The 16,255-nt window shown below is 49.8% G+C and overlaps 1 protein-coding gene across 1 annotated transcript in view; it reads right to left on the bottom strand.

Moving 5' to 3' along the window:
• The window catches only part of LOC139559171 (SH3 domain-binding protein 5-like), a 42,709-nt gene that overhangs the window by 8,851 nt on the left and 17,603 nt on the right, over positions 1-16,255 (bottom strand). Inside the window, exon 3 of the mRNA XM_071374938.1 lies at positions 14,035-14,163. Within this exon, the coding sequence (XP_071231039.1) occupies positions 14,035-14,163 (129 nt within the window). The remainder of the gene's footprint in view (positions 1-14,034; positions 14,164-16,255) is intronic.

Raw genomic sequence — 16,255 nt, 5'->3', positions numbered from 1 at the left:
GATGGGTAGAGAGTGATGGGTAGAGAGAATGATGGGTAGAGAGAGTGATGGGTAGAGAGAGTGATGGGTAGAGAGTGATGGGTAGAGAGAGTGATGGGTAGAGAGAATGATGGGTAGAGAGAGTGATGGGTAGAGAGAGTGATGGGTAGAGAGTGATGGGTAGAGAGAATGATGGGTAGAGAGAGTGATGGGTAGAGAGAGTGATGGGTAGAGAGTGTGATGGGTAGAGAGAATGATGGGTAGAGAGAGTGATGGGTAGAGAGAGTGATGGGTAGAGAGAATGATGGGTAGAGAGAGTGATGGATAGAGAGAATGATGGGTAGAGAGAGTGATGGGTAGAGAGAGTGATGGGTAGAGAGAGTGATGGGTAGAGAGAATGATGGGTAGAGAGAGTGATGGATAGAGAGTGTGATGGATAGAGAGTGTGATGGGTAGAGAGAGTGATGGGTAGAGAGTCTGATGGATAGAGAGAATGATGGGTAGAGAGAGTGATGGATAGAGAGTGTGATGGGTAGAGAGAGTGATGGTAGAGAGAATGATGGATAGAGAGTGTGATGGGTAGAGAGAGTGATGGTAGAGAGAATGATGGATAGAGAGTGTGATGGGTAGAGAGAGTGATGGGTAGAGAGAGTGATGGTAGAGAGAATGATGGGTAGAGTGTGATGGGTAGAGAGTGTGATGGTAGAGAGAATGATGGGTAGAGAGTGTGATGGGTAGAGAGTGTGATGGGTAGAGAGAGTGATGGTAGAGAGAGTGATGGGTAGAGAGAATGATGGGTAGAGAGAGTGATGGGTAGAGAGAATGATGGGTAGAGAGTGTGATGGGTAGAGAGTGTGATGGGTAGAGAGAGTGATGGTAGAGAGAGTGATGGTAGAGAGAGTGATGGTAGAGAGAGTGATGGGTAGAGAGCGTGATGGTAGAGAGAGTGATGGATAGAGAGAGTGATGGGTAGAGAGAGTGATGGTAGAGAGAATGATGGGTAGAGAGAATGATGGGTAGAGAGAGTGATGGATAGAGAGAATGATGGGTAGAGAGAGTGATGGTAGAGAGAATGATGGGTAGAGAGTGTGATGGGTAGAGAGAGTGATGGGTAGAGAGAGTGATGGGTAGAGAGAATGATGGGTAGAGAGAATGATGGGTAGAGAGTGTGATGGGTAGAGAGTGTGATGGGTAGAGAGTGATGGGTAGAGAGAGTGATGGATAGAGAGAGTGATGGGTAGAGAGAGTGATGGGTAGAGAGTGTGATGGGTAGAGTGTGATGGGTAGAGAGAGTGATGGGTAGAGAGAGTGATGGGTAGAGCGAGTGATGGTAGAGAGAATGATGGGTAGAGAGAATGATGGGTAGAGAGAATGATGGGTAGAGAGAGTGATGGGTAGAGCGAGTGATGGGTAGAGAGAGTGATGGTAGAGAGAGTGATGGGTAGAGAGTGTGATGGGTAGAGAGTGTGATGGGTAGAGAGAGTGATGGGTAGAGAGAGTGATGGGTAGAGAGAGTGATGGGTAGAGAGAGTGATGGGTAGAGAGTGTGATGGGTAGAGAGAATGATGGGTAGAGAGAGTGATGGGTAGAGAGAGTGATGGGTAGAGAGAGTGATGGGTAGAGAGTGTGATGGGTAGAGAGAATGATGGGTAGAGAGAGTGATGGGTAGAGAGAGTGATGGGTAGAGAGTGATGGGTAGAGAGAATGATGGGTAGAGAGAGTGATGGGTAGAGAGAGTGATGGGTAGAGAGTGATGGGTAGAGAGAGTGATGGGTAGAGAGAATGATGGGTAGAGAGAGTGATGGGTAGAGAGAGTGATGGGTAGAGAGTGATGGGTAGAGAGAATGATGGGTAGAGAGAGTGATGGGTAGAGAGAGTGATGGGTAGAGAGAGTGATGGGTAGAGAGAGTGATGGGTAGAGAGAATGATGGGTAGAGAGTGTGATGGGTAAGAGAGAGTGATGGTAGAGAGAGTGATGGTAGAGAGAGTGATGGTAGAGAGAGTGATGGGTAGAGAGCGTGATGGTAGAGAGAGTGATGGATAGAGAGAGTGATGGGTAGAGAGAGTGATGGTAGAGAGAATGATGGTAGAGAGAATGATGGGTAGAGAGAGTGATGGATAGAGAGAATGATGGGTAGAGAGAGTGATGGTAGAGAGAATGATGGGTAGAGAGAATGATGGGTAGAGAGAATGATGGGTAGAGAGAGTGATGGGTAGAGAGAATGATGGGTAGAGAGAATGATGGGTAGAGAGAGTGATGGGTAGAGAGAGTGATGGGTAGAGAGAGTGATGGTAGAGAGAATGATGGGTAGAGAGAATGATGGGTAGAGAGAATGATGGGTAGAGAGTGTGATGGGTAGAGTGTGATGGGTAGAGAGAGTGATGGGTAGAGAGAGTGATGGTAGAGAGAGTGATGGTAGAGAGAATGATGGGTAGAGAGAATGATGGGTAGAGAGAATGATGGGTAGAGAGAGTGATGGGTAGAGAGTGTGATGGGTAGAGAGAGTGATGGGTAGAGAGAATGATGGGTAGAGAGAATGATGGGTAGAGAGAATGATGGGTAGAGAGTGATGGGTAGAGAGAATGATGGGTAGAGAGAGTGATGGGTAGAGAGAGTGATGGGTAGAGAGAGTGATGGGTAGAGAGTGATGGGTAGAGAGAATGATGGGTAGAGAGAGTGATGGGTAGAGAGAGTGATGGGTAGAGAGTGATGGGTAGAGAGAGTGATGGGTAGAGAGAGTGATGGGTAGAGAGAGTGATGGGTAGAGAGAATGATGGGTAGAGAGAGTGATGGGTAGAGAGAGTGATGGGTAGAGAGTGATGGGTAGAGAGAATGATGGGTAGAGAGAGTGATGGGTAGAGAGAGTGATGGGTAGAGAGAGTGATGGGTAGAAAGAATGATGGGTAGAGAGAGTGATGGGTAGAGAGAATGATGGGTAGAGAGAATGATGGGTAGAGAGAGTGATGGGTAGAGAGAGTGATGGGTAGAGAGAGTGATGGGTAGAGAGTGATGGGTAGAGAGTGATGGGTAGAGAGTGTGATGGGTAGAGTGTGATGGGTAGAGAGAGTGATGGGTAGAGAGAGTGATGGTAGAGAGAATGATGGGTAGAGAGAATGATGGGTAGAGAGAGTGATGGGTAGAGAGAGTGATGGGTAGAGAGAGTGATGGGTAGAGAGAATGATGGGTAGAGAGAGTGATGGGTAGAGAGAGTGATGGGTAGAGAGTGATGGGTAGAGAGAATGATGGTAGAGAGAATGATGGGTAGAGAGAATGATGGGTAGAGAGAATGATGGGTAGAGAGAGTGATGGGTAGAGAGAGTGATGGGTAGAGAGTGATGGGTAGAGAGAGTGATGGGTAGAGAGAGTGATGGGTAGAGAGTGTGATGGGTAGAGAGAGTGATGGGTAGAGAGAATGATGGGTAGAGAGAGTGATGGGTAGAGAGAGTGATGGGTAGAGAGTGATGGGTAGAGAGAATGATGGGTAGAGAGAGTGATGGGTAGAGAGAGTGATGGGTAGAGAGAGTGATGGGTAGAGAGTGATGGGTAGAGAGAATGATGGGTAGAGAGAGTGATGGGTAGAGAGAGTGATGGGTAGAGAGTGATGGGTAGAGAGAGTGATGGGTAGAGAGAGTGATGGGTAGAGAGAATGATGGATAGAGAGAGTGATGGGTAGAGAGAGTGATGGGTAGAGAGTGATGGGTAGAGAGAATGATGGGTAGAGAGAGTGATGGGTAGAGAGAGTGATGGGTAGAGAGAGTGATGGGTAGAAAGAATGATGGGTAGAGAGAGTGATGGGTAGAGAGAATGATGGGTAGAGAGAGTGATGGGTAGAGAGAATGATGGGTAGAGAGAGTGATGGGTAGAGAGAGTGATGGGTAGAGAGTGATGGGTAGAGAGTGTGATGGGTAGAGTGTGATGGGTAGAGAGAGTGATGGGTAGAGAGAGTGATGGTAGAGAGAATGATGGGTAGAGAGAATGATGGGTAGAGAGAATGATGGGTAGAGAGAATGATGGGTAGAGAGAATGATGGTAGAGAGAATGATGGGTAGAGAGAATGATGGGTAGAGAGAATGATGGGTAGAGAGAGTGATGGGTAGAGAGAGTGATGGTAGAGAGAATGATGGGTAGAGAGAATGATGGGTAGAGAGAATGATGGGTAGAGAGAATGATGGTAGAGAGAATGATGGGTAGAGAGAATGATGGGTAGAGAGAGTGATGGGTAGAGAGTGTGATGGGTAGAGAGAGTGATGGGTAGAGAGAGTGATGGGTAGAGAGTGTGATGGGTAGAGAGAGTGATGGGTAGAGAGAGTGATGGGTAGAGAGAGTGATGGGTAGAGAGAGTGAGTAATTAAACTGATTATTCAACAAACTGAACAAACAAGTATGATGCTCAAACTCAGAAACAAACTAATTTCCATCACAAAGACCTGTTTCCATCCCCCTTCATTTCTTTCTGTAATTTATTCCTCCCACTCTATTCTTCCATCAACCTCTTTGTGTCTGTGTGTGTGTACATATACACTGAGTGGACAAAACATTAAGAACACCGTTCTAATATTGCGTTGCCCTCAGAACAGCCTCAACTCATCAGGGATTCTACAATGTGTTGAAAGCGTTCCACAGGGATGCTGACCCATGTTGACTCAAATGCTTCCCACAGTTGTATCAAGTCGGCTGGATGTCCTTTAGGTGGTGGACCATTGTTGATACACACGGGAAACTCTCTTGAGAGTGGAAAAACCCAGCAGCGTTGCAGTTCTTGACACATTCAAACCGGCGCGCTTTCGTTTTCTGTCTGACCCGTTCACCGTCTGAATGACACACAATCCATGTCTCAATTGTCTCACGGCTTAAGAGTCCTTCTTTAACCTGTCTCCTCCCCTTCATCTACACGGATTTAAAGTGGATTTAACAAATAACATCAATAAGGGCTCATCGACTGACCAGGTGAATCCCGGTGAAAGCTATGACATGGAAAGAGCAGGTGTTCCTAATATTTTGTACACTCAGTGTGCGTGTGTTTCTGTCTGACGGCTGGTTTGTTAAATAGCAGCGCTGACTGCTGCCCACCAGCCAGCTCCCGTTGCCAGTACATAACAACAGCAGGCTTTCATAGTCCAGGGTGTAGGCAGGAGATATGAGGTGAGGGAATCAGATAGGCATTTTTACCATGACTGTGACCAAGCCACCTACAACAAACACTGCCTCTATCAAACGGACAAACAGTCTTTGTTGGTGTCGGCTGCAGATACATTCCTAGTGGTGTCTCAATTGTCTTTTGGGTGCTGACCGTCTCATATTCACTGTGTCATTCACATTCAATTGTCTGCTTCGGAGGCCCTGTTTAGACCTGGTTCTAACATGTGTCCTTTGTCCTGATCTTGTTCACATTCTGATTCTGACCATATTTGTAGACAGGTGTAGATGATTAAAAGACACCTTCTGACCGCCTCCGGAGGTAGTCAGGAACGCATTGTGTCTGGATATCTTAAAGGTGTAGACGGATCTGGACAGAGGTAGTCAGGAACGCATTGTGTCTGGATATCTTAAATGTGTAGACGGATCTGGACAGAGGTAGTCAGGAACGCATTGTGTCTGGATGTCTTAAAGGTGTAGACGGATCTGGACAGTGAAACACTTTTATACATCCTGATCCAGTCCTCCAAAATCACTAGGAACTTATAGCATCAACATGTGTCTTAATATAAATAAATAAATATTATTTTTGAAAGAATATCTGTCAAATAATTTGCATACAGGGAGAGACCAGGAAATCTGGTCACAATGTGGACACAGTGAACTGATAACAGACACATTTGAATAATATCATGTGTAGGCACCAATCAGAATGTGGACAAGATCATGACACAGGACAAATGTTAGCGGCAGGTATAAACGAGGCCTTGAGTCACACTGTTTCAGACACCCATATGGGTTAGATCTACACCCACTTCAATAGTCTGGTTCATACATAACCCCCAGCAGGCTGAGGGCCCTAATGAAGTGTCCATACATAACCCCCAGCAGGCTGAGGGCCCTAATGAAGTGTTCATACATTTCCCCTAGCAGGCTGAGGGCCCTAATGAAGTGTTCATACATAAACCCCAGCAGGCTGAGGGCCCTAATGAAGTGGTCATACATAAACCCCCAGCAGGCTGAGGGCCCTAATGAAGTGTTCATACATAAACCCCCAGCAGGCTGAAGGCCCTAATGAAGTGTTCATACATAACCCCTAGCAGGCTGAGGGCCCTAATGAAGTGTTCATACATAACCCCCAGCAGGCTGAGGGCCCTAATGAAGTGTTCATACATAACCCCCAGCAGGCTGAGGGCCCTAATGAAGTGTTCTTCACATATATACTATAGGAGTGAGTGTTTAAGCAGATCTATAGTGTGATAGCAGTTCTACAGTGTGTGAGTGCTAGGGTCTTTATCATAAAGAGAGCTTTCAAAGGTCAGAGGTTATCCAAACAGATAGCTGAGGAGAGTCGTGAGAACACTTACTGCCTAAGGGGAAACTCTGGTTCTCATCTCCAGCACTACCCAAACCCAGTGTCCTCTATAGCCCAAACCCAGCCTCTCTCTCCCCGTCCTCTATAGCCCAAACCCGGCCTCCCCTCCCCTCCCCGTCCTCTATAGCCCAAACCCAGCCTCTCTCTCCCCGTCCTCTATAGCCCAAACCCAGCCTCCCTCTCCCCATCCTCTATAGCCCAAACCCAGCCTCTCTCCCCGTCCTCTATAGCCCAAACCCAGCCTCTCTCTCCCCGTCCTCTATAGCCCAAACCCAGCCTCCTCCTCCCCGTCCTCTATAGCCCAAACCCAGCCTCTCTCTCCCCGTCCTCTATAGCCCAAACCCAGCCTCCCCTCCCCGTCCTCTATAGCCCAAACCCAGCCTCTCTCCCCGTCCTCTATAGCCCAAACCCAGCCTCCCCTCCCCGTCCTCTACAGCCCAAACCCAGCCTCTCTCTCCCAGTCCTCTACAGCCCAAACCCAGCCTCTTTCTCCCCGTCCTCTATAGCCCAAACCCAGCCTCCCCTCCCCGTCCTCTATAGCCCAAACCCAGCCTCTCTCTCCCAGTCCTCTATAGCCCAAACCCAGCCTCTCTCTCCCCGTCCTCTATAGCCCAAACCCAGCCTCTCTCTCCCCGTCCTCTATAGCCCAAACCCAGCCTCCCCTCCCCGTCCTCTATAGCCCAAACCCAGCCTCCCCTCCCCGTCCTCTATAGCCCAAACCCAGCCTCCCCTCCCCGTCCTCTATAGCCCAAACTCAGCCTCTCTCTCCCTGTCCTCTATAGCCCAAACCCAGCCTCCCCTCCCCGTCCTCTATAGCCCAAACCCAGCCTCTCTCTCCCAGTCTTCTATAGCCCAAACCCAGCCTCCCCTCCCCGTCCTCTATAGCCCAAACCCAGCCTCTCTCTCCCAGTCCTCTATAGCCCAAACTCAGCCTCTCTCTCCCAGTCCTCTATAGCCCAAACTCAGCCTCCCCTCCCCGTCCTCTATAGCCCAAACCCAGCCTCTCTCTCCCAGTCCTCTATAGCCCAAACCCAGCCTCCCCTCCCAGTCCTCTATAGCCCAAACCCAGCCTCTCTCTCCCAGTCCTCTATAGCCCAAACTCAGCCTCTCTCTCCCTGTCCTCTATAGCCCAAACCCAGCCTCCCCTCCCCGTCCTCTATAGCCCAAACCCAGCCTCTCTCTCCCAGTCCTCTATAGCCCAAACCCAGCCTCCCCTCCCCGTCCTCTATAGCCCAAACCCAGCCTCCCCTCCCCATCCTCTATAGCCCAAACTCAGCCTCTCTCTCCCCGTCCTCTATAGCCCAAACCCAGCCTCCCCTCCCCGTCCTCTATAGCCCAAACCCAGCCTCTCTCTCCCAGTCCTCTATAGCCCAAACCCAGCCTCCCCTCCCCGTCCTCTATAGCCCAAACCCAGCCTCCCCTCCCCGTCCTCTATAGCCCAAACCCAGCCTCTCTCTCCCAGTCCTCTATAGCCCAAACCCAGCCTCCCCTCCCCGTCCTCTATAGCCCAAACCCAGCCTCTCTCTCCCAGTCCTCTATAGCCCAAACCCAGCCTCCCCTCCCCGTCCTCTATAGCCCAAACCCAGCCTCCCCTCCCCGTCCTCTATAGCCCAAACCCAGCCTCCCCTCCCCGTCCTCTATAGCCCAAACCCAGTCTCTCTCTCCCTGTCCTCTATAGCACTCTAATACTTGTTTTATCTAAGACCCCACTGTACCCCCCATCATCCCAAACTCCCACCTCCACTCTAGGTTTGGGGTTAACAGGTTTCGCTTGAGCAAACCAACCACCAGAGAAGAAGACGAAGGGAGTACGGGATGGAGGGGGGAGGGAAGTGGAGGGAGTGAGGGTGGGTGGAGGGAGAGGGAAGTGGAGGGAGTGAGATGTGGAAGTGGATGGGGGAGAGGGTGGAGGGAGAGGGAAGTGGAGGAATGGAGGGTGGAGGGAGAGAGGGTGGAGGGAGAGGGAAGTGGAGGGAGGGAGATGTTTTTCTCCTCTCGTCCATTGTAATCTCTTTGACAGACAAGCAGAAGTTGCAGACTCCTCTCGCTCTCTCTCTCCCTTTCTCCATATTTTTCCTCTTCTCTCTCCCTGATTTCTCCTCTTCTCTATCCTTCTCTCTCCCTGATTCCTCCTCTTCTCTCTCACTGATTCCTCCTCTCTCTCTCGCTCTCTTCTCTCTCTCCTCTCTCCCTGATTCCCCCTCTTCTCTCTCTCCTCTCTCCCTGATTCCTCCTCTTCTCTCTCTCTCCTCTCTCCCTGATTGCTCCTCTTCTCTCTCCTCTCTCCCTGATTCCTCCTCTTCTCTCTCCTCTCTCCCTGATTCCTCCTCTTCTCTCTTCCCCTCTCTCCCTGATTCCTCCCGGATTCCTCCCTCTTCTCTCTTCCCCTCTCTCTCCTTCTCTCTCCCGGATTCCTCCCTCTTCTCTTCCCCTCTCTCCCTGATACCTCCCTCTTCTCTCTCTCCTCTCTCTCTGATTCCTCTTCTCTCTCCTCTCTCCCTGATTCCTCTTCTATCTCTCCTCTCTCCCTGATTCCTCTTCTCTCTCTCCTCCTCTCTCCCTGATTCCTCTTCTCTCTCTCCTCTCTCCCTGATTCCTCCTCTTCTCTCTCTCTCCTCTCTCCCTGATTCCTCCTCTTCTCTCTCTCCTCTCTCCCTGATTCCTCCTCTTCTCTCTCCTCTCTCCCTGATTCCTCCTCTTCTCTCTCTCTCCTCTCTCCCTGAATCCCCCTCTTCTCTCTCTCCTCTCTCCCTGATTCCCCCTCTTCTCTCTCTCTCCTCTCTCCCTGATTCCTCCTCTTCTCTCTCTCTCCTCTCTCCCTGAATCCCCCTCTTCTCTCTCTCTCCTCTCTCCCTGATTCCTCCTCTTCTCTCTCTCTCCTCTCTCCCTGATTCCTCCTCTTCTCTCTCTCTCCTCTCTCCCTGATTCCTCCTCTTCTCTCTCTCTCCTCTCTCCCTGATTCCTCCTCTTCTATCTCTCCTCTCTCCCTGAATCCTCCTCTTCTCTCTCATGTGTGTGTGTAGTACAGCAAAAGCAAAACATTCTTTCTCTGAACCACTGAAACCACTGACCAAATGTTACCTCCATCTAAAATGGACACACACACACACACACACACACACACACACACACACACGTATCTCCCAGCACAGGCACAGCAAGGCGCCAGGAATTCCCGTCTCTCTTGCTCATACCGCAGGAAGTGTTTTTGTGTGTGTGTGTGTGTTCGTGTTCGTACACTACCCCCGTACTATGTGAAGTAGGGTAAAGTAGTGTAGAGTAGGGTAGGGTAGAGTAGAGTAGGGTAGAGTAGGGTAGGGTAGAGTAGGGTAGAGTAGGGTAGAGTAGAGTAGGGTAGAGTAGGGTAGAGTAGGGTAGAGTAGAGTAGGGTAGGGTAGTGTAGGGTAGAGTAGGGTAGAGTAGGGTAGAGTAGGGTAGAGTAGGGTAGAGTAGAGTAGGGTAGAGTAGGGTAGTGTAGGGTAGAGTAGAGTAGGGTAGAGTAGGGTAGAGTAGAGTAGAGTAGGGTAGAGTAGGGTAGAGTAGAGTAGGGTAGAAGTAGGGTAGGGTAGAGTAGGGTAGAGTAGGGTATGTTTACTGTTAATTTTATTGTTTATTTCACTTTTGTTAATTATCTACTTCACTTGCTTTGGCAATGTAAACATATGTTTCCCATGTCAATAAAGCCCTTAAATGTAATTTAAACTGAATTGAGAAGGAGAGACAGATAAACAGCTTCCTGAGAAGAGCTTACGGTCCCAAACCTCCCTCTACTCTTAGTCTCCCCCTCCCTCCCTCCCTCCCTCTCCCTCTCCCTCTCCTCTCCTCTTAGTCTCCGCATTGGAATGTCAGTGGAGAGACAGAGGGGGAGAGAGCGAGGGAGTGAGGGTCAGAGGGAGACAAGGAGGGAGGGCGGGTGTGAGGGCCGGCGGGAGGGAAAGAGGGAGGGAGTGAGGGTCAGAGGGAGTGAGGGAGAGAGGGAGGGTGGGTGGGCGGGCAAGCAGACGTGAGGGAGGGAGGGAGGGAGGATAAGTAGTAGATGAATAGCTCTTGGATCAGGCTCCTCTAGAAATGAGGTCACATATGGAAAATGGAAAATTCAGACATGAATCATAAGTAAACAATAGAAGGGTTAGCTAGATAGGACTGTTAGCTAGATGGTAGCTGCTAGCTAGATAGGACTGCTAGCTAGATAGAGCTGCTAGCTAGATAGGACTGCTAGCTAGATAGGACTGCTAGCTAGATAGAGCTGCTAGCTAGATAGGACTGCTAGCTAGATAGGACTGCTAGCTAGATAGGACTGCTAGCTAGATAGAGCTGCTAGCTAGATAGAGCTGCTAGCTAGATAGGACTGCTAGATAGGGGCTGCTAGCTAGATAGGACTGCTAGCTAGATAGAGCTGCTAGCTAGATAGAGCTGCTAGCTAGATAGGACTGCTAGCTAGATAGGACTGCTAGCTAGATAGGACTGCTAGCTAGATAGAGCTGCTAGCTAGATAGGACTGCTAGCTAGATAGGACTGCTAGCTAGATAAGGGCTGCTAGCTAGATAAGGGCTGCTAGCTAGATAGGGGCTGCTAGCTAGATAGAGCTGCTAGCTAGATAGAGCTGCTAGCTAGATAGGGGCTGCTAGCTAGTGTTAGGATTTATGTTTATCCCGTTTAGGTTGGATGTTTCCGAACAGGATGGGTATGTTCATTCCATCCTTTATCAGAAACAAAAGGGGGAGAGAAGAGTGTTACATTACTACAGTGCACAATTGGACAACATTGAATGTGGCCAAACTGATTCTGCAAGACACATTGCTGCCCTGTCAAAGGCAATTGGTAAAACTGCTCATATAGTTATGAGACACCCTCTGGAAATCAACACAGACCATGGAGTGACCGCCTTTATTGGCTCTAAACTGTTCACCCTATCGAGCAAAAGGAAATCAAACATCACAAAAATGATCACGGCCAAACACATCACCTATGTGACAGAGGTGACCAACACGACTGATGGAATGGGGAACGGGGAACCACACATTTGTGAGGACAGGGCAGCAAAACAAGTAAAGGTCAGAATGGACCTACAGAATGTCCCATTGGAAGGAACAGCAGAGACCCTGTTTACGGACGGCTGTTGTTACAGGTCACAGACACCAGGAGAAGGTAACATAGCATCCTATGCAGTGGTGAAGCAAGGAGGAATGGCAGGAACATTACGAGGTGGTAGAAGCAAAGAAATTGGACCCATCTGAGGCCTCAGCCCAGTTGGCCGAACTCAGAGCACTAAGGAGAGCACTGGAACTGAGCAAAGGAAAAAGAGTGAACATCTACACAGACTCTGCATATGCCCACGGCATTGCACACATTGATGGCCCACAATGGATGAGGAGGGGCTATCTGACTAGCTCGAATGAACCCATAAAGCACAAACAAGAGGTACAGAGATGAATTGAATCACTCCAACTACCGACACTAGATAGGGGCTGCTAGCTAGATAGAGCTGCTAGCTAGATAGGGCTGCTAGCTAGATAGAGCTGCTAGCTAGATAGTAGCTGCTAGCTAGATAGAGCTGCTAGCTAGATAGTAGCTGCTAGCTAGATAGAGCTGCTAGCTAGATAGAGCTGCTAGCTAGATAGGGGCTGCAGCTAGATAGAGCTGCTATCTAGATAGGGGCTGCAGCTAGATAGAGCTGCTAGCTAGATAGGGGCTGCAGCTAGATAGAGCTGCTAGCTAGATGGGGGCTGCTAGCTAGATAGAGCTGCTAGCTAGATGGGGCTGCTAGCTAGATAGGGCTGCTAGCTAGATAGTAGCTGCTAGCTAGATAGAGCTGCTAGCTAGATAGAGCTGCTAGCTAGATAGGGCTGCTAGCTAGATAGGGCTGCTAGCTAGATAGGGCTGCTAGCTAGATAGAGCTGCTAGCTAGATAGGGGCTGCTAGCAAGATAGGGGCTGCTAGCAAGATAGGGGCTGCTAGCTAGATAGGGCTGCTAGCTAGATAGGACTGCTAGCTAGATAGGGGCTGTTAGCTAGATAGTAGCTGCAGCTAGATAGGGGCTGCTAGCTAGATAGAGCTGCTAGCTAGATAGGACTGGGCTCACTGGGGAAAAGTGCCTACATGTGGGTGTTTGTAAACTTGTTAAGACCTTGCGTTCAGATTGAGTTTGTGTCCCATCATATCTGAAACCTCTCAGTAATCCTGCCACTCACGTGTTGAAGTTGGCATCTACATACCCCCTCTATACTGTAGACTGGCCAGCTATGTAGACACAGTGGACCTAGGACACTCAGTCTCTGTCCGCTTGTACCCTTCCCCATCAAAGCGTAGACAGGTCAGCTCATTTTTTTTGTTGGCAGACACACACGCTAGTCATTTGTTGAATGACTGAAACGATGCTCTCTCATAGGCTGTTGCCAGGGTTGATGGACCAAGCCCCCTAGAGTGTCTGTGAATAGCTGCTAGGAGCCAATCAGAGCAGCTGTAGGAGGTGGGCAGGGGCAGGGGGTGGCAGAGGACAGCCAATCAGAGCAGCTGTAGGAGGTGGGCAGGGGGTGGCAGAGGCCACACGCCGGATTAGAGAGGTTAAATAAAGGAGGGATTAAACACCTGACACTCATCTCTCTATCTACCCTACTCACAAGCAGCTGACAGAAAGGGACAGAGGGACTGTGTTGGTGTGACAGAGTTATAAATAGATGCATGATGAAATACAAATCCTAGAGTCAACTATTAAAGACTACCAAAACCCACTGCATTCTCCAATTACATTGAATGAACTACAGGACAAAATAAAAACCCTCCAACCCAAAAAGGCCTGTGGTGTTGATGGTATCCTACATGAGATCAAATATACAGACCATAAAATCCAATGTAAACTCTTTAACATCATCCTCAGCTCTGGTATCTTCCCCAAGCAGGGATTTAACACCTGAGACACTCATCTCTCTATCTACACTATTCACAACCAGCTGACAGAAGAACTGTGAGTGTGTGTTTGTGTGTGTGTGTGTGTGTGTGTGTGTGTGTGTGTGTGTGTGTGTGTGTGTGTGTGTGTGTGTGTGAGTGTGAGTGTGAGTGTGAGTGTGAGTGTGAGTGTGAGTGTGTGTGTGTGAGTGTGAGTGTGAGTGTGAGTGTGAGTGTGTGTGTGTGTGTGTGTGTGTGTGAGTAGCAGTGTGTGATCAGTCTGATTTAGAGGTGGTGTGACAGAGTTATAAATAGAAGCAATGTGACTTCTCCTCTGGCTTTAAAGTCCTTGAGTGTGTGTGTGTGTTCTCTTTAAAATGTTCCTCCCATGCAGCCTGTATAACCCCAGCCTGCCCAGAAGGGTTCTTCAGCTGTCCCCATAGGAGACCCCTTTCTGGTTCCAGGTAGAACCCTCTGCGAAAAGGGTTCTACATGGAACTCAAAAGGGTTCTTCAGCTGTCCCCATAGGAGACCCTTTTTGGTTCCAGGTAGAACCCTCTGTGAAAAGGGTTCTACATCAAACTCAAAAGGGTTCTACCTGTGTGTGTGCGTGTGCGTGTGCGTGTGTGTGTGCGTGTGTGTGTGTGTGTGTGTGTACCTGTCTAGCTTCTCTCCTGGCCTCCCAGTAAGGTTTGGAGTCTTCTACAGCTCTGCCGATCCTCTTCACCTGCTCATCCAGCTTCACTGTGGCTTCCACCAGCACCGCGCGGAACCTCTGACGACAGTCCTACAGACAGACAGACAGACAGACAGACAGACAGACAGACAGACAGACAGACAGACAGACAGACAGACAGACAGACAGACAGACAGACAGACAGACAGACAGACAGACACACACACACAGACACACACACACAGACACACACACAGACACACACACAGACACACACACAGACACAGACACACACACAGCCGTTAGTAAAACACCAACAAATCTCCAGGAACCTTATATGTGTCACATTCTGTCCTGTTCTATTGTCACCATGACAACAGACAGGGTGTTCATCGATACACAGTGTCATATTATATTGTCACCATGACAACAGACAGGGTGTTCATCTATACACAGTGTCATATTATATTGTCACCATGACAACAGACAGGGTGTTCGTCAGAGTGTATTGACACTGTATGAGTGTCTATGTAGCCATGTCTGTGCTGTTTTGTTTTGGAAAGTGTTTTCTCCAGTCCAGTCCTCCTCCTCTCCCCTCCAGTCCTCCTCCTCTCCAGTCCAGTCCTCCTCCTCTCCAGTCCAGTCCTCCTCCTCTCCAGTCCAGTCCTCCTCCTCTCCACTCCAGTCCTCCTCCTCTCCAGTCCAGTCCTCCTCCTCTCCACTCCAGTCCTTCTCCTCTCCTCTCCAGTCCAGTCCTCCCTCTTCTCCACTCCCGTCCTCCTCCTCTCCAGTCCTCCTCCTCTCCACTCCAGTCCTCCTCCTCTCCACTCCAGTCCTCCTCCTCTCCACTCCAGTCCTCCTCCTCTCCTCTCCACTCCAGTCCTCCTCCTCTCCACTCCAGTCCTCCTCCTCTCCACTCCAGTCCTCCTCCTCTCCTCTCCACTCCAGTCCTCCTCCTCTCCTCTCCAGTCCTCCTCCTCTCCTCTCCACTCCAGTCCTCCTCCTCTCCACTCCAGTCCTCCTCCTCTCCACTCCAGTCCTCCTCCTCTCCTCTCCAGTCCTCCTCTCCTCTCCACTCCAGTCCTCCTCCTCTCCACTCCAGTCCTCCTCCTCTCCACTCCAGTCCTCCTCCTCTCCACTCCAGTCCTCCTCCTCTCCTCTCCAGTCCTCCTCCTCTCCTCTCCACTCCAGTCCTCCTCCTCTCCACTCCAGTCCTCCTCCTCTCCTCTCCAGTCCTCCTCCTCTCCACTCCAGTCCTCCTCCTCTCCACTCCAGTCCTCCTCCTCTCCACTCCATCCCGATTCACAGAACTGAGATAGTCAGGCTTTTTCCTCGAAAGAGCTGTGTCAGCTAACTCAATACAACACTAACCCACTTAACCTAGCACACACCACACACACACACACACACACACACACACACACACACACACACACACACACACACACACACACACACACACACACAAGCATGACACACACACACCACCAGTCTGCAGACAGGAACATTACCCCTATGCTGTTACATATTTGTGGAAATATTACAGGGGAAAATCCCTTCTCTCGGTCCCTGCGTCACAATGTCTAAAATTAGGGGCTGAGAAATGTCTCTCTCCCTGTCAAAGAGGAGTGTGTGTGTGGCGCCAACTTCGTGAATCAGATTCATGTAAAGTTACCACATGTCCCTAATTGTGACGTACAGTCCCACATTTTGTCCCTTTGTCCCGCCTCCCGTAAATTGTTTTTATTCCTGTAGGCTACTAATCTCTTCCTCGAAATCATCCCATTGTCCCGCATTTGGGTATCTTAAATGTGGTCACCCTAGATTTAAGGGCTGTAACACCTGCATCTTGTCCACAGAAAGGGAGGGGGTGGGAAGAGAGGAGGGAAGATGGAGGGGAAAAGAGAGGGGGAGAGATGGAGGGGAGAAGAGAGGGGGAGAGAAGAGAGGGGGAGAGATGGAAGTGAAAAGAGGGGGAGAGATAGAGGGGAGAAGAGAGGGGGAGAGATGGAGGGGAGAAGAGAGGGGGAGAGAAGAGAGGGGGAGAGATAGAGGGGAAAAGAGGGGGAGAGATGGAGGGGAGAAGAGAGGGGGAGAGAAGAGAGGGGGAGAGATGGAGGGGAAAAGAGGGGGAGAGATGGAGGGGAAAAGAGAGGGGGAGAGATGGAGGGGGAGAGATGGAGGGGAAAAGATGAAGGGGAAA

This window comes from Salvelinus alpinus, chromosome 29, assembly GCF_045679555.1.
Source record: "Salvelinus alpinus chromosome 29, SLU_Salpinus.1, whole genome shotgun sequence".
Taxonomy (NCBI): Eukaryota; Metazoa; Chordata; class Actinopteri; order Salmoniformes; family Salmonidae; genus Salvelinus; species Salvelinus alpinus.
The sequence above is the reverse complement of the archived record's forward strand: the minus strand, read 5'-3'. Positions and strand labels throughout refer to the sequence as shown.